Source organism: Pituophis catenifer, unplaced genomic scaffold (assembly GCF_029215685.1).
Source record: "Pituophis catenifer annectens isolate HBS135680 unplaced genomic scaffold, rPitCat1.0.hap2 SCAF_2, whole genome shotgun sequence".
NCBI lineage: Eukaryota > Metazoa > Chordata > Lepidosauria > Squamata > Colubridae > Pituophis > Pituophis catenifer.
Window position 1 is genome coordinate 4,617,656 of NW_027256882.1, and position 23,027 is coordinate 4,640,682.

The following is a 23,027-nucleotide window of genomic DNA, read 5'->3' on the forward strand; positions in this document are numbered from 1 at the left end:
AAAAGGGAACATATGGGGGAGATGCCTGCCCCATATGTCCAAGTGGTTGGTTGCTACTGGTTTGCAGCGGATCGGGCAAACTGGTGGTGGTGGCAGGAGCTCTGCCCACCCGCCTGGACACTTCTGCGCATGTGCAGAAGTGCCGCACGAGTGAACCGGTAGCAACGGGATTTGGAACCCGCCTGATATTCGACTTTCTTTCTGTGTTCTCAAGCCAGGCTCAGATCTTGGGGATCACTCAGAGATTCTGTCCAGGACAATCTCTCATGAATGAAGGCAAACATACCGGACCAAGGAAAATATTGCAAGATCCAATCTGGCTGTTACTGGGACCAGAGATTGTCTTCTGAGCTTTCAGACTTGTGCTGGAACCCATCCTCAGGGATCTTCTCTTTACCAGAATGTGTGCTTTCGGCTATTGTACATATAGTATTTATGTGGTGCCTGATTGTGTGTGGCTTTTTAGTTGTTGATTAGGATCTGGTTAGCTGGCTTTTTAATTGTTGGCTATTGTTTCCTTGTGCTGCAAGTCTTCATTTGTCCTCCAAGAACAATCTCTCCCTGTGTCTTTTTCCAGCTATGCCCCACTGTTGAGGGAGCTTAGAAAGGGAAGCTTATTCTAGAGGGCTCAACCCAGAATAGGAATTCAGACTCTCCTCTTTGTTGGGAGACCACCAGGAGATCCTATGCCCAAAAGACGAAGCTGCCAAAAGCTGTCCATGAGTCTGAGGTGAAGTACAAGGGCCCAGAGATCCCCTACCAGGGGGATACCTTGACAGGACCCAGGTCACCAGAGGATCACCTCTGCTCATGCTTCTCTCATCCAAGGCCCATCAGGACGGTGCTGCCTCTCTTCTCTCAGGAGGAGTGTGTGAGTTTATTTGAGTGCTCCTTCCTTCCCTTCTGTCATCTTTCCTTCCTTCTTTTTTTCCTTTCCATCCTTCTTTCTTTCCAATTTTCCTTCCTTTCTTCTTTATTCCCCTTCCTCTCCTTCCCTTCTTTCATTTTTCTTTCCTTCTTTTTTTCCTTTCCATCCTTCCTTTCTTTCCAATCTTCCTTACTGCCTGCCTGCCGCAGCTGAGGCGACTCATTAACGTCTTTCCCGCCTAGACACTTCTCGCCTATTGGCTACCCTGTGGAATGAACTGCCCCCGGAAATTCGTAAGATCTCCGACCTCCGGGTGTTTCGCTGCGCATTGAAGACCCTGTTGTTCCGCCAGGCTGGACTATCAATACAATAGTTTTAAATTGGGGTATTTAAATTTATTGGGTTTTAAATTTGAGCCACTTATTTAATTATTTTAAATTTTATATCATTGTTTTGTCTGTGTTTTTAAATAGGCTGTACACCGCCCTGAGTCCTTCGGGAGAAGGGTGGTATAGAAATAAAATTATTATTATTATTATTATTATTACCCCCGCTCACGTGACCCAGGGCGCTCCGGTCCCATCCATGCCCTCAGAGCGCCAGGCGCCCAGAGCCTTCGGAAGTGGCGGCGGAAGGGATAGCCTCGCGCCTTCTGAGGACGCCTGGCCTCTCTAGGACTCCGCGCTCGCTCGCTGTAACCCCTTCGTCTCCGCAGGCGGCAAAGAAAGGGAGTCAGAGGTGTGCAGAGCCACTTCGTGCGGAGGAAGCCAAAGCGGGGGGGAGGAAGAAGGAGGACATGCAAAGGGCTCAGTCAGGGTTAGTCATCCCAGTCCGGGGTGGGTGGATGGGGGATGAGGAGAGTCCCTTTGCATGCAACAACACCCCCCCCCCCAACAAAGTAACCTTCCTTGCAAGGAGCCTCGAACCACCCTCCCCTTTCCTGGGAAAAGCCTCGGGAAGGGAGAAGGGAGGTTTTGCATTGCAAACTCAAGCAGGACAATGCATTCCTTTCCCTCTTTTTTTTTTTTAAAAAAATTTATTTTTATTTCTTATACACATATTGTAAATGTACATTCTCTTATCCATAATTGATCATATATATACATATTTTTTTCCTAATGAAAGCATAAATATAAGACATTTTAATTACATTTGAGGTTGCTCTTCTACCCTCTCTTTTCACAACAAACCTTCTTCTCCTTCTTTCTTTCCCCTCCCTCTCTCCTCTCTTCTATTTTCTTCTTCCTCCTCTCCTTTCCTCCCCTACTTCACCTTCCTCTACCCCACTCCTCCCCTCTTTTCCCCCTTTCTCATCTTCTCTCCTGCTCTTGTCCCCTATCCTTTCTTCCTCTCCTTCCCCTTTCTTCCATTCCTCTCTCTCCCTCTCCTCCTCTTTCCTTTCTTTCTCCTTTGTTGTGCAATATTTCCCTTATTTGGTATCTGAGCAACTCCAATTTTCTAATAATACATACTTTCTTTTCAATTTCTTTCCCGTTTTACCCAGTCCATCATTTCATAATTGTACATTTATATTTATAATCTTCTTTCTTTCTCAACCCCCATCCCCTTTTTCCATTTACTCTGGTGTCATCTGAGTTTCTATTTCTTTTTCCTTTCCCTCTCTATTCCGCCTTTTGCTACCTTGTAAGCGACTCAACTCAAGGCGCCAACTTCATAACAACCGTCCTGTGAGGTTGTGCAGATCTTGTTCAAAGGCCTGGAGGCTAAACCATATGAAGAACGGTTGGAGGATTTGGGTTTGGTTAGTCTGCAGAAAAGGAGGACATGAAAGGGGGGACATGAGAGCAGGATTCCAGTATTTGGCGGGCTGCCACAAAGAAAGGGGGGGGGGTCAACTTATTTTCCAACACATCAGAAGGCAAGAAACAACAGATGGAAACTCATCAAGGAGAGACGCAACCTGGAATTAAGGAGTATTAGAACAATTAACCAGTGGAACAACTTGCCTCCAGAAATCGTGGGCGCTCCATCACTGGAGGTTTTTAAGAAGAGACCAGACAGTCACTTAATCTGAAATGATATCCTGCTTGAGCTGGACTAGAAGACCTCCAAGTCCCTTCCAGCTACGCTAGGCTACTCTACTCTACTCCACAGTGTGCAATATTTTTTTTTAAAAAAAGGACTTAAATTTCTTGATTTAAATTATTCATTGTTCAGTTCCTCAGATTAATCAGTACCGTATTTTCTATTTCTCAAGATTTTCAAATGTCGCCTTAGTGCAAGGTCCTATGCAGCTCGATTTTGGGCGTTTTTTTGCATCTTGTATTAATTCCAGGCTACCTCCGCGGTCTTTTAATTCTAATTCGCGCAGATTCGGCTAGAAGAAAGGAATCGGTCTGGTCTGGGGCGGGGGGGGGGGGGGGGACACACAATCGTTGGCGGGATCTGCTTTGGGTCCGGTGTCAATACTGCGGAGCTGCGGGGGAAGCCTAGGGGGCGCCCGCCTCAATGCCGAACACCTGAGCGCCACTGCGCATGCTCCGCCACGTCTGCCCAGCTGGGAAGGAGCGACTGTGAGAACCCTGGGAACCTGGGGAGGAAGGGGTTTCGCAACCCCGAGTCTCCCCCGGGGAAAGAAATAGCTGGAGGGAGGCTAAAGGAATCAGCTGATCACATTTGCATCAACCAGGTTCGCTTCCGAGCATTTCTAACAAAGAACCTGGGAAGGAGGCTTCCCTGCCTGGCACTCCTTGACCACCCTCTGCAAACAGACCCCTTTCAAGCTTTGAGGGGGGAGGGATCGAAAAGACCCCCCCCAAGAGCTTTTCTGCTGCTAGGGGAGCTGAGCAGGCACCTTCCAGAGAAGACCCTCCCCAATATGAGAGCGGGGTGTGTGTCGAGAGTTGAAGGAGGGACAGTCCTTCCACTGAGTCTGAAAGATTTCTTGGGGTTGCCCCCCTCCCCTCCAAACCGTTACTTGGCCCTGAATTTGATCATACAATCATAGTTTCTGAATGAGAACAGTATGCAATTCCTGAGTTTTCTTTTCTTTTCCGCCTCAGATGTAAAAAAACGGGAGGCCTCTTGAGAGCTGAATGGCTTGAAAATCATCTCCCACCCTCTCTGTGCAACTCCTCCAGATCCCAGGATTGAAAAGACCTTTGGAAACCCAGGAGATCCGCAGGGCCCTTCTGGATCCCTGTCAGAGAAAAGGCCCCTAAATGGATGCAAACCAGCCAGCCTGGAAGCGAGTGGGAAAAGGCCCTGTTGCCGTTCAGCCTGGGAGCTTTGGGCACCTTTGGGCAGGACCTGGGCAGAAAATCCCAGAGAAGGAAGCTCTCAGTTCTGAGATCCAACATTGGCACTTCAGGAACAGCCCTCTTCAGGAGACTGAGGGGCCACGAGAGCTTTGCAGCCGCCTTCACCGCCTTTGCTGGGGGTGGTTGCAGCCAGAGAAGCACACCAAAGCTCAGATGTTGGACCAGGTGATCTTGGAACAGTTTCTGGCCGTCTTGCCCAGGGAGATGCAGTGCTGGGTGCGGGAATGCCGAGCAAAGACTACTTGCCAGGCGGTGGCCCTCGCCGAAGGTTTCCTGCTAAGCCAGGCAGAGGAAAACGGAATGCACCAGGTGAGAAACATTCCTCTTGGGAAATATGGAGGAAGCTTAATGTGCCGTAATTCTTAAAGGTCCTACTTAACAGTTTGGGTGATTAATACATCTTAATAATTCCTGTTCACCGATTCAGGTTACATAGAGCTTGCAATGTTGAAAATGAAAATGTAGTTCATATGTTCTTTTAACTCTTTTTTTGGTCAAAATTTCAGGTTCTGAGGTCCTTCATGGAGGTAGGGACTACTTGCCCCGAGGAAAGGGTGAATCCCACAATTCCCTCTCAGGAGCCATGTTGTAGGGGACTCTACAAACAGGAAGATCAATGTCAAGACACCTCAATAGGTAAGAGAAGATCATTCTACAAGGTTGGAGATGTTCCAATGAAATTCTAGTTATTCTTTATTCTTTTATCTTCCGAGATGAGGAGGGGAGTAACCTGTCTTCGGCCTTCCCTGATACATAATTTCAAGTAAAGTCTGACACATATCCCTGCTGGAATAGCTCTAAACCATTTTTCCTTGTAGGCATATTCCTGGGGTGCTAGAATTACCGGTATGTCAGTTGCCTTTCCAAACGGGTTGGTTTCAGCAGCAGGGGGAGCATCTACCATGATTGAGTGAATACTTTGGTTGGCAAAAGCAAACTTGTGTGTCCCTGATCAAAAGGCTAGGAGAGAGGTCCACTTGGGGTTTGTATTCTAGTGCATGGTGGGGTGGTGGTCTTCTTTTCTCTTTTTTTTCTTGGATCCCAAGATGAAGCCCACAAAAGACCACTGAAAGAAGAGGGCAATGGATGGAGGTTTCCTTCACAGGACAGGAAGAAATACTAAGTTGATGCTTCCAGCTAGAAAAGATGGAGTTGATTCCTTTCCTATTTTCCTGTCTTTTTCCCAGGGAACAAAATGGAGTCATTGTTATCCATCCGATCATCTCCTTGTACTAGTGGAGCTAAAAGAACAGCTGGACCTTCAGTTCAGGTAGGAAGGAAAAGATCAAAAGCTAATATGGGGAAACAGTTGAGACCTCCAGTTTCATTTGGGGTCTCAGTGTATGATGTTGCTGTTCCTGAGCGATGTGGAACAAGGAAATTAGTATTCAAGTATAAATACTCAACTTAGAACATAGAATATCAGAGTTGAATGGAATAGAATAGAATTCTTTATTGGACAAGTGTGAGTGGACACACAAGGAATTTGTCTTGGTGCATACGCTCTCAGTGTACATAAAAGAAAAGATACATTCGTCAAAGGGACCTTAGAGGTCTTCTAGTCGAACTCCCTGCTCAAGCAGGAGACATTATACCATTTTAGACAAATGGTTGTCCAGAGTCAGACCCGGGGCGAAATCTAAATTTTTTTGCTACTGGTTCTGGGCATGGCTTGGTGTGGCATAGCTTGGTGGTCATGTGACTGGGTGGGTGTGGCCAGTTTGACGTTGTTCACGTCACTCCAACCTGTGCATGGGGCGCTTGGAGAGAGAGTGAGCAAGACAGCTTTCCAACCTCTGTGTGTGTGTGTGTGCGTGTGTATGAGGGAGGGAGGGAGGGAGCAATCTGAAGCCAAGGCACCCAAACTTCTGGCAGCAGCGGGGAGGGGCAGAGGAACGGCAAGACTCAGGGAGTAGGTCAGGTGGAGCTGGCTGCTCAGAAGCTGACCCACTGCTGCCAGAAGTTTGGCTGCCTCGGCTTCAAATCGTTCCCTCCCTCCCTCCCTCCCTCCCTCCCTCCCTCCCTCTCTCTCTCTCTCTCTCTCTCTCTCACACACACACACACACACACACAGAGTTTGGCGAGCTCTCTTGCTCGCTTGCTCTCCAAGCGCCCCATGCACAGGCCATTTGAGGAAAAGGCACTGACGGCTGGGCGCGTTTGGTTGCAGAAGGAGGCACAGCGCAATGGGGTTGTTTTGTTCACTGAGGTGGTACTTCGGGAGGGCAGGTGGATGTTTGCAGCTGACAACTATAATGAATATGTCCACCTGCCCTCCTGGAGCAGCACCGCGGCGAACAAAACAACCCCATTGCTGTGGATGCATAGCTTGTCGGGGCTGAGTAGGGAAGCCGCTACTTGAGGGGGGAGGGGCTAGCTCCTTCCCCGCAGCCCTGCCATGCTTGCCTGCCTTCCACGTGGGCTTCTGCTTGCCTGCCTTCGCAAACTGGCCACCGGGACGCCAGGAAGGCAGCATGGAAGGCAGGCAAGCATGGCAGGACTGCGGGCCGTGGATCGGTTCAGGGGTGTGGCCAGCCAGCCATTGCTCCTGGTTCGGCAAACTAGCCTCAAACTCTGCTACCTACTCACCCGAACCAGTCCAAACCGGGAGCATTTCACCCCTGGTCAGACCTTTTTAAAAAGTCTGTAGTGATGGAAGCACCCACAACTTCTAAAGGAAACTGTTCCACTGCTTAATTGTTCTCACTGTTAGGAAGTTTCTCCTTAATTCCAGGTTGTTTCTCTCCTTGATTAGGTTCCATCCGTTGTTTCTTGTCTTGCCTTCATGTGCTTTTGAAAATAGATTGACCCCCCTGGCTCTTCTTTTCACTAGATAGCCATGCCCAATTCCTGCAACCTGTTCATAATGTTTCTCTCCAGGCCCCTAATCATTTTCGTTGTTCTTCTCTGCATTTTCCCAAAGTCTCAACTCTTCCAAACTCTTAATAACTCTTCTCAACTTTTCCAAAGGCTTAACTCTTATACTGTCAGAGTCCAAAAATATAGTTTATACTATGAAACATAAGAAACAATAAAATAAACTGATAGGCAAAGGAATAGGAACATCTGAAACAGTGCCAGCTTTTTGTTGTGGTCCGCCAGCAGCCTGCGGAGCTGGCAGTGGAGTCGGACAGTGAGGAGGCTGGGGAGGAACATGGGCCAGTCCTGGAGCCTGGGGAAGGCCCAGACAAGGGCTCTGCATCAGAGGCAGAGAGGAGCCAGGGCCAGCTGGGAGTGATGCATGGACTCCAGTCGGACAGCAGAGAGGCAGAGAAACAGGAGAAGCCTGTTCCTAGTGCAGGCATGCACAGAGCTGCCAGAAGGCATGAATAGTTAAAACAAAAGGGATGACTCAGGAGTAAGGCCTGGAGATGATTGGCCCCTCCCATAAGGCTTAAAAGAGGAGCAAAGACATGAGGGCACTTTGCAGGAAAGCAACATTGTTAATTTTGTTCCCAGTCAGCATCTCTGTTTGATTCAGGAATCCATGTGGCTTTGCCAAGTAGGTCTTTGACAGAATGTCAAGGGAGATAAAGGTTGGTGATTATCCCGAAGGACTATTTGCAACTAATTGGGACTTAGCTGTGAATGAACATAATTCACAGCTGTTGCAATAAAAGAGGTTTTTGGGACTACTTGTGTGTTTTAATGATTCAGGAAGCCTAGGTCACAACACTTTTATCATTTTTGGAAGCCTGCCAGTTTTACTTACATAAACAGCAAGTCCTCAATTTATGACCAAATTGGGACATTTGTAAGTCATTGTAGTTGTTGAGTAACCAATTGAGTTGAGTAACCGATTATTTAACAAATCATGTTTATTAAGCTAGTCACGTCATAAATACAAATCCAACTTAACCAATAGCTTTTTTGCCAGAACACATAAAAATGAACTGGTTTCTAAGTGCATGAATTGCAATTATATGACCGTGGGGATTGGTGCGACTGTTTCTGATGGTCTTAAGTGACTTTTTCAAAGATGGCTTTCATTTTGGAACTATCATTAAGTGAAATATCATAATTCTAGGAGAAAATATGTTGAGAATTATACCTTGTTTTCAAAGTTAAAAGCTTTTTTTTTCTGGGCTAAAGGGTAAAGACTGAAGACAATCCTGACTTCATCTTAGCTTTTAGGAACTGCAAAATAATAGAATGCATAATAATATAGTTGGAAGGGATCGTGGAGGTGTTCTAGTCCAACCTCCTACTCAAGCAAGAGACTATACTATTTCAGATAAGTGGCTGTCTAGCCCCGTGATGACGAACCTATGGCATGTGTGCCGGAAGTGGCACATAGAGCCATCTCTCCGGGCACGCCAGCCTTTGATCTTCTAGGTTCCAGTGTGCACATGGGCACCGGACAGCTGGTCATCACACACACGTGCGCCAGAAACTGGAAAACCGTGTGACTGGTGCACATGTGCACGCTGGAAACCGGAAGCTGTTTCCTGGTATGCACATGCATGCCGGGGACCTGCTCTTCCGGTTTCCTGCGCTTCCCCCCCCCCTGCACATGCACACGTTGCCATTTCAGCACTCGGTTCCGAAAAGGTTCACCAACACTGATCTAGCCTCTTTTTAAAAGCCTCTAGTGATGGATCACCCATGGGCTGCATTAAACAAGTGGTTTTGTATTGGCCAATTTCCAGGTATTTTAACATTTTGGATTAGAAAAGAGATAAAGAATAAGATAAAGGAAGGAAATATAGTGATCCCTCATCCTGTGAAACTGCTTAGCTGAGAAAGTCAACTGAGATCTGGAGTTGTCAATTGGTAAAATCCAGTTTATAGTAACCAATCACATGAAATCTTTCAGTAGAGAGGAATACAGTTATACACATATAATAACTTTAATAATCTTCAGGGAGAACCTGCTGTCCTACATCACTAGATGGAGATGACGGTGTGTATAACTATCTCTTGAGAGATCAGGGGATCACATAACATGTTGAATCTAGCTGGGGAAAAGTCCAACTAAGAATTATAACTCTATGTTTTTAGGATTTGCAGATTAAAGGAGATCTTGCAAATTCTTCCTGACTCTGCTCATAGGGATTCTTTCTCGTTCAGGGTCCCGTATCCTTTGAGGAGGTGGCTGTTCATTTCACCAGTGAAGAGTGGTCGCTGCTGGATTCCAGGCAGAAAGCCCTGCATCAAGAAGTCACGTTGGAGGCTTCTAGGATTGTAAACTCTTTAGGTAAAGGTTCATCTAGAGAAAAATTAAGTAAGATTGAGGAGTCACTGGACTGTTTATTTGCAGTTTACGATAACTGTGCAGATCTTGTTAAAATTGTTTATCTTTTTTCTTTTAATTTTGTATTAATTCCGGTCCACTTCTGTGGTCTCCTAAGTACCACAGTATCATTTAGAAGAAAGGAATTGGTTAGAGATAGTCAGTCTGGAGAATTGACATGCAGTCTTGATATCTTCTTTGGGTCATGTGTCGATACTGCAGAACTATTGGGAATATAATCAGAGAGGGATGTTTTTGCTTATTTCACTCGTCCTAATTAGCACCATATTTTTTTCTTGGAATGCTACTGCAATGACTTTGGCTTTGGCACATCTGACAAAAGGACGTATGCCACATCTAGGCTTCAGGACACTGCATTAGTTGTTATGTTCTTTCATGTTCTGCATTTAAATTGTTGTCAAAAACCCTGAATTAGATGAGTTGAGCGGCCATGCCAATGTTTAAAATTAAGAAATAGAATTTATGCTGTCATTCCTTGTTTTGTTCTACCTCCAGATGTCCAAGAATAGGTGCAGGCTAGGGACTGTTATGAGGATAATAAACTATATATTATAAAGTTTTCTGATTTCTTTTTCTTTTCCCTCAAACAGTTGATGTGGAGAAAAATGAAAATTACCAAGAGCCTAGTGTGGTGCCATCACAAATAATCAGAACTGAAATACAAGAAGAGGTATCTGCAAGTAAGTGGGGAAGAAGGAGATATGATAAAAAAGGATCTTACAACTGGAGAGAAAACTCTACTTCTGAATGTGCGGAAATGGAACACTTCCAGATTCAACATGATTTCAAAGAAAGCAGTATGAGAAAGTGTCGAGGAAATGGGAAGAGATTCAAACCAAAACCCAATTTCAGCAACCATGGCAAAATTGGAAAAAACGTCAACTATAACACCAAAATTATCCCACATAAAATAACCCATGCAAAAGAGAAGTCCTATAAATGTATGGACTGCGGAAAGAACTTTAGGTGGAGAGGTAATCTTAACTACCATAAAAAGGTCCATTTGGGGGAAAAGCCCTTCAAATGTGCAGAATGTGGAAAAAGCTTCATTATGAACAGTGCTTTTACTTTTCATAAAAGAATCCATATGGGAGAGAAACCTTACAAATGCCTGGAATGTGGAAAAAACTTCAGCACCAGAAGTTATCTGACCTCTCATAAAAGGATCCACACAGGGGAAAAACCCTATAAATGTGTAGACTGTGGAAAAAGCTTCAGTATGAAAAGTTCCTTTACTTACCATAAAAGGATCCATATGGGAGAGAAACCGTATAAATGCCTGGAATGTGGAAAAAGCTTCAGTATGAATAGTTCTCTTACTTACCACAAAAGGATCCACACAGGAGAGAAACCCTATAAATGTCCAGTGTGTGGAAAGAGTTTCAGTAGCAGCAGTTATCTAACTTCCCATAAAAGGATCCATACAGGGGAAAAACCCTATAAATGCATAGAATGTGGGAAAAGCTTCAGTCTGAACAGTTCCTTTGCTTCTCATAAAAGAATCCATACAGGAGAGAAACCCTATACATGCACGGAGTGTGGAAAGAGCTTCAGTAGCAGCAGTTCCCTTACTTGTCATAAAAGAATCCATTCAGGGTTGAAACCTTATATATGCAATGAATGTGGGAAGAGTTTTATTTCAAGCAGCTCCCTTACTAAACACATTAGTATCCACTCAGGGGAGAAATTATATCCCTGCACAGAGTGTGGGAAAAGCTTCCGATTGAATAGTCATTTAACTTCCCACAAGAGAATGCATACTGGAGAAAAACCTTATCGATGCACGGACTGTGGAAAAAGCTTCAGTATGAATTGTTCCCTTACTTCTCATAAGAGGATCCATTCAGGGTTGAAACCTTATATATGCAAGGAATGTGGGAAGAGTTTTATTTCTAGCAGCTCCCTTACAAACCATGTTAGTATCCACATAAGTGAGAAACTATATCAGTGTACAGAGTGTGTGAAAAGCTTCAGGTGGAAAAGTCACCTAATTTCTCATAAAAGAATTCATACAGGTGAGAAACCCTATAAATGCACAGAGTGTGGAAAAAGCTTCAGTAAGAACAGTTCCCTTACATCTCATAAAAGGATCCATACGGGAGAGAAACCCTATGAATGCACAGAGTGTGGGAAGAAATTCAGCAAAAGCCGTTACCTTACTTCCCATAAACGAGTCCACACACGGGAGAAACGATAGATATGCTCTAAATATGGAAAGTTTTTTGTGAAAAACAGAATCCTTATGCCTCCTAATAGGAATCACAGAAGTGGAAAAAATATATATACCGTACATGCATGATGTTGAAAACAAGTTTATGCGGCGTGATAAACTTGCTTTCCATAAAAAGTCCCACATGGGGGAGATGCCTTTTGGAATTGAAGGGTCCTGAATTCCTGTAAAAGGATTGACTGTAATATCAAATATATACAGTAAAGGAAGAGCTTCACTCAAGAATTGTGAACTGATGCGTCTTAAAGGGCTATACACAAGGAAAATAGCATATAAGGACATACTGTCAGAAGAGCTTCAAATGCTTTTGTTTCTGTGTGCGCCTTGCTTTGCCATTGCTGCCGTCGTAGGGCTGAGAGAAAGTGACAGGGCCAAGATCACTTAGTATCTAATGTGGGACTAGAATTCATGATCTCCCAGTTTCCAGCCTGGTGTCTTAACTACTCCACCAAGCTGAATTTTTCAAGTGGAATAGAAACTTTATATTTTGAAAAATAAGTTATTGTAGGTATGCATGGGAGAAACATTAGAATGCATAAAATACGGGAACAGTTTGAGAAGGAATTGTCCACTTGGGAAAGGAGTCTATAAATGCAGGGAGAATGGGAAGAAGTTAAGCAAGGGCAGGTCCCTTAGTTCCCATGACAGGATCCATATAGAAGAACCACAAATACATGTGTGGGAGAAGAATTATCAAGTTGGAGTCTTAGAACTTGTATAAGGAGCTCTTATTTCCCAGAAAAAGTTTCACATAGGAGAGAAAATATATATAAATGCATAGAACAGCAAGAAAGTAAGTCTTTTTATCTGTCTTACAGTATTTCCCATAAAAGAATCAACTTTAAGGATCCAGTAAGTACAATACTCCCACATAAAAAAGTGAACAGTTCAGAGGATCGTCATAGGAGAAACTGAATAAATGTATGAATTATGGAAAGAGCTCCCGATAGATTTTTTAAATACTAGAGGTATTACCTAGTTAGTTACATCTTGCTCACAAGAATCTTTTATTACACTGTCCTGCTTATTATGCCAGTATTTGTCAAGACCTGTGCCTGGTCAATTTGCTTTAAGTTGTTAACAACTTTCTTAAGTTGTTCTAGGATCAGGCTGCAGGCTTTATGAAGAGCTGACATATGCAAGCAAAGCAGGGGAAAATATGTTTGTATATGTATGTATATTTTTAGCTGTAATTGTATTGAAAATACCAATGTTCCTTTCAAGTATTTCAGCTGTTTGTTTTTTTCATATATCATGATGTGCATTAGTTGTGGTTTATCTGTGAAACATCTCTTCCAGGTGTTTATATGTACGTGTCCATTTGGTTGAGTATGTGTCTGGCTATAAAATCATATTCCTGCTGTAAGAAGTGTGGCCAGTGAGTTTGATTGCAAGTATTGTCGCTTTACTTTAAAAATGTTTTTATGGCTCCAACAGTGAATTCATATGAACAATATTTTTTAAGAAGGAGGGAACTAAACAGCTTGATTTAATTTACTCAGTGTCTTCTAACCAGGACCATATTTTCTAACATCTTCTTATCAAAAAATACCATTCATCTCAAAGTGTGTGTGTGAGTAACAGATAGACAGAGATGCTTTCTGGATTTCTGTTACATTCCCAAACTGCTGAATTTGTCCAGGATTTCATTATCACTTTAATATCATTGTATATTTTGTGATATCAAGGTAATCAGAAAGCTCAAATCCTATTTGAAATTTTAGGGCACCGTGGCACTGCCAATTGGAGAAATCTTGTGTTGGCATGATTGTGACTGTTTTTTTTTTTACCTTAATATAGCTTTAAAAATGTTTCTGCATGTTCTGATTAACTGTATTTCTCATTTTGAAAGGTTATTATAATAAATTATTGGAAACAGTCGTTGCCCAATGTAAATGACGCCTCTACATAATATACATGCAGTAAAGAAATAAGGGGGGGGGGACAAATGAATATGCGGAAGAAACTTTAGTGAAGGATGAGGAGTGGAATAGAAAGTGCTAAAGTGGCAGAATGAGCTCAGTTCAAACTCGGTATCAAAGGATTCCCACTGCAGATGATGATTGCATAGAAATCCATGGTATGTGAGAAAGGTAGCAAGGCAGATTGACCTATAAGAGAAGCAAGAAATGAGAAAGCAGTGCCTCTAAAATGTAGGAAGATTCATTTCGTTTCTTATAATGTGGCATTTTTGTTAGAATTTTCCTAATTATGTAAATTTTATATCTGTGGAGATAATCCATGCAGCACTGAAATTGCTTTGGCCAACTTTCTCTTCTTCCTTTACACCAGAGAGGAGCCAGAAATCTTTAGCCTTTTGCCTCTTTCTACAACTTGGAAGGTATTTTTGGCCTTTAAGGGTTTGCACTTTGAGGATGGGGAGGTTCATGCGGCGTCTACATTTATCTTCCCATTTAACACTTAAAATTAAATGAATTTAATACTTAGAAGACCTCCAAGGTCCCTTCCAACTCTGTTATTCTATTCTAAATAATATATTAATTGAATAAGACAATTCAATATATATCGGATTGTCCAGCCGGGGATTCCACTCTTTCCCTTTGCAAATGAAGTCCTGAAAGAAACACCATCTTTATTCTGAAGGGTCTTTGGGGGTGAGTGGAGGCCGAGAGCTTGAAGATGATCCACTGTGGAGATCTAGGGATTGTCCGATTCATTCGCCTCAGAGACGGGGTGATTTCAAAGAGTCCCTTGGGGGGCTCCCATCAGAGAAGCAGGAAAGGAGCTTCTGAGGGGGACACTGGGGGCCCCTGAGAGAGAAGAGGGGACCAGAAGGAGGCCAAATTCGCTCTCTGACCCAGAGAAAGGAGGAGTCGAAACCCTCCTTGAGTACCCCAAAGCCCCCAAAATGGCGATTCCCTCAGAGCCGCGTCTGTCTGTAAGTCCGCTCTTCCCGCCTGAATAGGCTCCTCCCACCTCTCGGATCCACGTTTCCCGCTTTTTCTGAGGGGATCGCATTGAGAGGGGCGTGGCCAAAATGAAAAGGGAGGAGTCACGCAAGCTCCTGCCTCCCTCCCCCTACAGCCTTTTCCCCAACGTCTCCCCCGGGGAGGGGGTCCCAATCCCCTTCTCCCTTCCGCCTCCGGCAGTACCCACCCTTACCGTGGGTCCTCCTTCCCCGCTTCGCTTTCAGGGCTCCCGGCCAACGTCCCCACACGCAGCGGCAACAGGCGGAGCCCATGGAGGTTTCCCATAAACCCCCTCCCCAAGAGGGGGGGGGAATGGAATTGGGAGGGGGGGCTTGACAGGGATAGTTCGGAGTTGGCGTCCCAGGAATCGGTTGCGCCAATGGGAATCCTCCCTTCTGTTGAGTCATCTGTCTCTGGGCAGAATCTCCCGTGATTTCTCCCTGCGGAGAAAGCCTTTGTGTGCAGCGCAATGGGAGGGGACCTTCCGTGTTAAAGGGGGGGGGGTTGTCCCCAAGAGGACCCAGGCGGGCCCTGAGCGAAGGAATCTCTCGGGGAGGCGACGATTGCTGAGATGTGGAAATCCCAGGCTACGAGCCGATGACGCCCCAAATGTAATGGTCTCCTCTACTCATTTTTCACAAGACCCCCCTGTGACACGTGTCTCTAGCCTTCCAGTGCATGATCTACTCTTGCTTTCCAGAGGCCTTTCTGTATGGCTCTCCTCCCTCTGCTTCAAGGATTTCCCGTTTCTCTGACCTCCCGGGAAGTTTGACGCCTGAGAAGCATCAGGTGATAATATCTTTTTTAAAACATTTATCTCTGTCTTCCAGGGTACTGGCTGTCATTTTCCCCTCCACACTTTTCTCACGATCCTTATTACGAAGTACATGAATACTGAAGCTCGATGATCAAGGTCTGAGCCTGCATTCCCATTTCTTAGAGAAATATCGGTGTATCTCCTGGGATTTATTTACGCAAAGGTAAAAAATCTGGATCAGACGTATGGCTCCAGGCAGCCTTTTTGTGGGATGTTTGGAGGATGGAAACCCGGATTGCCCCTCCTGTTCCGGAAAGTGGAGGAGGAGAAAACTCAGAAGATGTGGCCCAGGCAACTATGGTCACAGTTTTATGGGGATGTAGGCTAGAAAACTGGGAGACATTAACAGGTATCAAGCTCAAAACATCAAAAGCAGCACAATGTGTCATGTTCTGCCAGATTTTTTTTGGGATAGCATCAAGGCCACCTCCATCTGTCAGCCCCCCCCCCCCCTTGCCCCAGAAAGGCTCATTAGCATGTCTATGCAGATTCTCAGTCCTCCAGGTCATGGTTGTCCCAAAGATGCTTTTTCAAGAGACAACTGGTATTTCTTTGAAGATGTTTCACTTCTCATCCAAGCAGCTTCTTCAGCTCTAACTGGAAGGTCTACAAAATGGTCCTTTCAGCAGTTCCAAGAAGGCTTCACACCCATTCGTCCTACTCGGGTGACCCTGAGGACTCAGATAAACTTCCAAGTGGCTTCAAGGACTGTCTAAAAGGATGCAAATGACCAGCTGCTTGCAAGGAGTATAAATCCTTCTATCATCCAATCAGAGCTGAAGAAGCTTCTTTGATGAAAAGTGAAACATCTTCAAAGAAAAAGCCAGAATGTCCAGTTGCCTCTTGAAAGAAGCACTTTTGGGACTTCTCGTGTTACACCTTATGGCAGAAAACTGGGCGGGTAAGGAAGACCTCAGAGACATTGTGGAATGGCATTAATCCAGCCCGCCTGCGCATGAACAAGGAACTGATGGCAGTACTTTGCTTCTTTCCTGTGAAAATCTATCAAGAGCCACATTGGACTCTGTTGGGGGGAGGAGGGGTCCACCTTTGGCTTTGCTACCTTTGCAGAAAGGAGATTTGCTCAGAGTTCCTGGTCTCCTGTGGACCTTCATTGGGGCTCCGGGGAAGAGACAGGAGTCCCTGTGGCTTCAGGTCTGACAAGGGAAAGTCACTTTTACTTCTTGGGAAACCTTTCACTTTTCCCAGACTGTTTTCCTTTAAGCTTTGATGGTGTGAGTCTCCCAACCTCCTCTCTCTCCATCTTTCCCTCCCTCCTTCTCTCACTCTGTGTGTGTGAGTGAGACAGAGACAGAGAGAATCGATGGACTCCGATGGAATCTCCTCCGGGTGATTTTTGCAAATCGCCTTTTCACCAGGACCCGGGGAGGCCCATGATCTCCGCCTGGCTTCTCCCGGATGCTACTTGCATAGCTGCTTTCTAGGCCAGGTGCAGCGCCTGGCAGAGGCTGTCCTGCATAGACTCCAAAGCTGCCCCGATGGCTGTGATTTCACCTCAGGTGCCAGCAGGGGGCGCTGTCTTGGTTGCTGACTGACTAAAGCCACTGCCCATGTAGTTCCAGCTGAGAGTTGCTCCCTAGGAATCTGGTGGGGGCGTGTCCTGCGACTCAGATCCTCCCCAGGGGAGGGAAGGAGATTCTGAGGCTTGGAGGGAGCGAGAAATCCGCCCCATAACTGCTCTTGGCTGTGCATGGGGGGAGATCCAAGAATGGTGGGAGGAGAGAAGGAAGCCTAAAGGAATCCCCTGCTCACATCTCCATTTAGATTCAGATTCCTGGAAGACTGCAAGGATCTTTGGAGAGCCAGTGGAGATCAATTGCCCAGCGGTGCCAGTGGCTGGAAGGTCCCTTCTGAGCCTGTCAAAGGAGAGAAGCAGGAGGAGCTCCAGGAGCTTCTTTTGGGAAATACAATTCACATGCATGAATTCTTCAATATCTCCCTGATAGAGTTTTGAAGATTAATAATGTGAGTAGATATTTAGGAAACCAAATTAGCGAAATTGTTCTTGTGTCCTTCCAAAGAGTATCTCATTTGGAGCGATTCTCTCATTTGGTCTCATCCATCACCACTGATGGACAGAAGGGTTTTGTGGGAAGAAAATGAAATGCAGCTCCTCTTTTGTCCTATCCTCTTAACTGCTGTTCTTTGCTTATATTTCAGGTTCTGAGGTCCTTCCAGGAATGGGGAGAAATTCACTGGATCCGCACAAATCTTTCTCCTGATCTGTCTTTCAGAGGGATCCCCAAGGATAAAAGTCAAGGTCAGGATACCTCACTAGGTAAGGGCAGACTGTTCCACTGGATTAGAGACTTTCTAGAAAGAGTCTAGTTATCCTTAATTCTCTATGTCTTCTCGTGTCTTAGTCCTTGGACTTAGTAGAAAGTGTCCCAATAAGAAAGATAGAACTCCCTCTTCATGCTAGAAGACTTAAGGCAAAGGAGTTCCCTCCCTTCAGAGCAAGCCTATGGTTGGCCTTTCCCAGAAGACCAACACTTGTAGGGGCCACCTTGACTTGCATTCGGCTCCTCCTCCATCCTGAGAGATTTCTCTTTATTTTTGGCCTTCCTTCAGAGATAATTTTGGCTAAATTCCTACACAGATCATTGCTGGACCATTTCCAATACCACCTATCCTTGCAGGCATGTTTCCTGGGTTGCTGGAATATCACTAATTTCTCTGATTTTAAACTGCAGAGAATGGGGAAAGAATTTACAGTGATTGAGCAAATGCTTTGTTTGCCAAGAGTATAAATGTCCATGTGTTGTTCCAAAGGGTTAGGAGAACAACCTAACTGAGGTTTGTTCTTTAGCATGTGGTGGGTTTGGTCTTCTCCTTTTATTCTTGGCTCCCATGATGGAGCCTATGAAAGGCAGAGTGTAGAAGAGAGAGAAATGGAGGTTTCCTGGGCAGGACAGGAAGAAATCTTAATTTGTGCCTTCAAGCTAGAAAAGATGAAGTTGAACCCTTCCCTGTCTCTCTCCTTCCCAGTGGACAAAATGGAGTCACCGTTGTTCATTGAATCATCTTCTTCTATTGGTGAAGCTGAAAGAGCCACAGGATTCCTGACTCAGGTAGGAAGGAAGAGATTAGCAGTTTATATGGGGAAGGAGTAGAAGATCTCTAGTTTCTTTTGGGGACTCAACCTATGATACTGCTATTCCTGAGCAAAGCACAAGGAAATTAGAAATTTACATTTACAACCAATTAGACTAGGCCCATCTCTCAACTATGTTTTGAAGATGTGTGGAATTCCTTAGTGGTTTTATAATTCTGGTTTCAAAAAATACCACTTGGCAGTTCATGTTACCTGTCCCAAGTAAAACATGAATAGTTAGGCTAAATCTACTTTATTGTAAGTATAATCTTGTTTTCCTATCATTGTGGGAAGGGATAAAAACAGGAGAAGCAGAAATTGCTTTGTGTATCATCTACATCTTGAGGAAGTGCCTCCCTAATATTTTCATGAATGTTCGTGAGTGCTTTTTTTTTAATTTAACTTTTTTATTAGTTTATCGAAATATAAAATACAAAGAAAAAAACATGGAAAAGTAAGAAGAGAGGAAGGGGAAAAGACGGGGTATCGTGTAATGGGAGGGGGAAAAAAGCCATAAACTTTCGACTCTCTGGCACAATTAAAGGTAACAACATTACAACCACAACTTTTTGCTTTTACACAACAGTATGTACAAGCCTTTCTATAACAATAAGCCTGTCTAGTTTACAAAAACAGAATCAAAGTTTCATTTTTTTCTTCTCATTGCAAACAGAAAATCTGGAAGCAATTTGAAACTAAAGACAAAATTAAATATAATCTTTTATTTGGATAAAAGAAACATTTTAACCATTTCAGTTTCTCCTTGCTGTGGGGAATAATATATCATTCATTCTCATATTTTCAAATCTAGTCCATAATATTTTACCAACTTTAGAATATTCTTCAGCATTACTTAAAGAACTGGCAGACCTGTGTATACATGCATACTTCTTTTTAAAAATGCAAAACTAACTTAAAGCTTTCTAGCAGTACATAAATCATTTTTTTAAAAAAAAATCCATCCTAATTAATTAAACCATATTTAAGATACTCCCTCCAGTTTATCCTCATAGAATAGAATCTTTTTCTTCTTCGGAGAGGCTATTTTTAAAAAAGCCTCTGCCGATCAGGCAACTCAGCTGGGATCGTCAGAGCCTTTTGAAAACATTTTTTTACAACCTCTTTGCCGAATAAGATCTTATATTTGGGGAAACATTTCAAACAAGTATTCCATACTTCCTTATTTTGGCTGCCTCTAGCAATCCTCTCCCTGTTATTTTATAATAAAGAAGAAGTGTCAAAAATGGTGTTCAAAAATGGGTGGTAAGTTGTAACTAAAATGAGCTTCTATAGCTTGTAAAGGAGTCTCATAAATTGTTTAAGAAATGAATGACGCAGCTTATTGTCTGGCTCTTTTATCCAACAATGTGGTTTCGACCCTGCCTCCCAGCTTCAGCTTACCAGTTATCCTGGAAGCTCAGCTTCTAAAATTTCTTGCAGGCTGTTGCTGTTATTGGAGAATCTTGAGGGCCGATTCTGGGACTTTCCTTAATCTCGGAAAGTCAAGCGGCCAAAAGGAAGCCTGTTAGTTCTGTTGTTAAGTTGGAAAAACGACAGTCCAGGGAGAGGAGATTCTCTGGGAGTGTCAGCTGCTGGCCATGTCACTCCCTCTTTTTCCCTTCCTCTCTTCTTACTTTTCCATGGTTTTTTTTTCTTTGTATTTTATACTTTGATATACTTTGATCAAGTATACTTTTATACTTGATTTAACTAATGAAGTTAAAGGCAGGTTGTGGATATTGAAAGTCAGCAGAGACAGTCAAGGTGATAAAACATGCCCTAATTTGCTTTCAGCAGTAGGTTGTGAATTCTGTCCTTTTTATTATATCATGTGTTGGGTCCGCCTAGGGAAATGTCCAATCAAGAATTTTCACTTTGGATTTTAGTCCCAAAGGTGCTTTTTTCAAGAGGCAACTGGACTTCCTGGTTTTTCTTTGAAAACGTTTTGCTTCTCATCCAAGAAGCTGAAGCACCTTTAGGACAACTGTGACCATGGACGACTGAGAATCTCGATAGACTTTTAGGATTTGTGTATTGAAGGAGATATTGCAAATTCTATTGAGTCTGCTCACAGGGCTCCTTCCTTCTTTAGGGTTCTGTGTCCTTTGGGGAAGTGGCCATCCATTTCACCAGTGAAGAGTGGTTGCTGCTTGATCCCAGCCAGAAAGTCCTGTATCAAGAAGTCATGCTGGAAACGTCTAGGATGGTCGCCTCTTTAGGTAAGGGTTCCTCTGGAGGAAAATTTAAGTCAGAGCAAGATGTCACTAGATAGTTTATTTACAACTTAGATCTATACATGATTTGTTAACAATTATTTCTTTTTTTCCTCTTATATTAATTCCAGTCCTCCAGGAAAATGACCAAGAGACAAATTTAGTGCCGTTGCAAATAATCAAAACTGAAATTCCTGAAGAGACATCTACAGATAAGCGGGGAAGGAGGAAACATGAAAAGAAGAACAATTGGAGAGAAAAATATTTTCTTGAATGTGTGGAAATTGATCGTTTCCTGACCCAACATGATTCCAAAGAAAATACGGAGAAATGTCAAAGTAGAAAAAGATTCAAATCAAACCCCAATTTTAGTAACCACTGCAAAACTGGAAAGAACTTCAGCAGTAATAATCTTACTTCACGTAAAATGATCCAGGCAAGGGAGAAACCCTACAATGGTGTGGACTGTGGAAAAAGTGTTGGGTGGAAAGGTAATTTAACTTCTCATAAAAAGATCCACACCACAGAAACACCCTATAAGTGCCTAGAGTGTGGAAAGAGTTTCAGGTACAGAGAGTGCCTTAAATCCCACAAAAGGATCCGCACAGAGGGGAAACCTTATAAATGTGTAGATTGTGGAAAAAGGTACAGTAGGAAGAGTTCCCTTACTTCCCATAAAAGGAGACATAGTGGAGAAAAACCCTTTAAATGCATAGAATGTGGGAAGAGCTTCAAAAGTAGTAGTTACCTGATGTGCCATAGGAGGATACATTCAGGGGAAAAACTTTATAAATGTGTGGATTGTGGGAAAAGGTTCAGTATGAAGAATTCCCTTACGTCCCATAAAAGGATACATACAGGAGAAAAACCCTTTAAATGCATAGAATGTGGGAAGAGCTTCAAAAGCAGTAGTTACCTGATATGTCATAGAAGGATCCATTCAGGGGAAAAACCCTATAAATGTGTAGACTGTGGAAAAACCTTCAGTACAAGCAGTTATTTTACTAAGCATAAATTGATCCATGCAGGAGAGAAACCCTTTAAATGCATAGAGTGTGGGAAGAGCTTTAGGCAAAGCGGTGTGCTTTTTTCCCATAAACGGGTCCACACAGGAGAAAAACCCTATAAATGCATGGAGTGTGGAAAGAGCTTCCGTGTAAAGAGTTCTCTTACTTCTCATAAACGGATCCACACGGGGGAAAAACCCTATAAATGCCTAGACTGTGGGAAGGGCTTCAGCCAAAGCAGTAGCCTTGTTTCCCATAAACGGGTCCACACAGGAGAGAAACCCTATAAATGCATGGAGTGTGGAAAGAGCTTCAGTGTAAACAGTGCTCTTACTTCTCATAAACGAATCCACACAGGAGAGAAACCCTATAAGTGCCCAGACTGTGGGAAGGGCTTCAGCCAAAGCTGTTACCTTGTTTCCCATAAACGGGTCCACACAGGAGAAAAACCCTATACATGCATGGAATGTGGAAACAGCTATAAAAGCAGTATTTACCTGAACCTCCATAAACGACTCCACACAGGAGAGGAACCCTATACATGCCTGGAGTGTGGAAAGAGCTTCACTATCAAAACTTCTCTTATTTATCATGAAAGGATCCACACAGGAGAGAAACCCTATACATGCCTGGAGTGTGGAAAGAGCTTCGCTATCAAGACTTCTCTTACTTCTCATATAAGGACCCACACAGGAGAGAAACCCTATAAATGTATAGAGTGTGGGAAGAACTTCAGCCAAAGGAAACAACTTATTTCACATAATAGGATCCATACAGGAGAAAAACCCTATAAATGCATGGAGTGTGGAAAGAGCTTCAGTGTAAACAGTGCTCTTACTTCTCATAAACTGATCCACACAGGAGAAAAACCCTATAAATGCCTAGACTGTGGGAAGAGCTTCAGAACTAGTAGTTCCCTGATGTGCCACAATAGAATCCATACAGGAGAAAAACCTTATAAATGCCTAGAATGTGGGAAAAGCTTCAGACTAAAAAGTCACCTTATTTCCCATAAGAGGATCCACACCGGAGGGAAATAGAAATATACGGAATGCGGAAGTTTTTGTGAAAAGAGGATGCTTCTCAAGAAAGAATCCACACTGGACGGAAAAATATCTTGTGGAAAGCAGTTATTTCCCTTATTAATATGATCCACATCAAGGCTACAAACAGGATGGGACTGTGATCCCTTTAGGGAGTGGTGTCCTTAATTTGTGTAAAAGGATCCACTCTGATAAGAAACCATCTATAAAGATATGTAAAAAGAATAACATCTGTGAAAAATGTGAACAGTCTTCCTTCTTTCAGAGTA

General features: G+C 43.7%; 1 protein-coding gene across 4 annotated transcripts; it reads left to right on the plus strand.

Moving 5' to 3' along the window:
• The first annotated feature begins 4,050 nt into the window (after positions 1 to 4,050).
• LOC139311598 (zinc finger protein 721-like) lies at positions 4,051 to 23,027 on the plus strand. Of its 4 annotated transcripts, XM_070936065.1 has the most exons (7): positions 4,741 to 4,785; positions 5,337 to 5,419; positions 9,220 to 9,346; positions 9,994 to 10,689; positions 10,771 to 11,251; positions 11,408 to 11,553; positions 21,200 to 23,027. In XM_070936065.1, the coding sequence occupies exons 2-7, from the start codon at positions 5,345 to 5,347 to the stop codon at positions 22,753 to 22,755; spliced, it is 3,081 nt and encodes a 1,026-aa protein (XP_070792166.1). In that variant the 5' UTR covers positions 4,741 to 4,785; positions 5,337 to 5,344; the 3' UTR covers positions 22,756 to 23,027. The 4 variants fall into 4 exon arrangements, with proteins under 4 accessions (XP_070792168.1, XP_070792167.1, XP_070792166.1 ...); XM_070936067.1 differs by lacking the exon at positions 21,200 to 23,027 and adding an exon at positions 4,051 to 4,458 and having other exon boundaries at positions 4,656 to 4,785; positions 9,202 to 9,352; positions 9,994 to 11,685; XM_070936066.1 differs by lacking the exon at positions 21,200 to 23,027 and adding an exon at positions 4,051 to 4,458 and having other exon boundaries at positions 4,656 to 4,785; positions 9,994 to 11,685.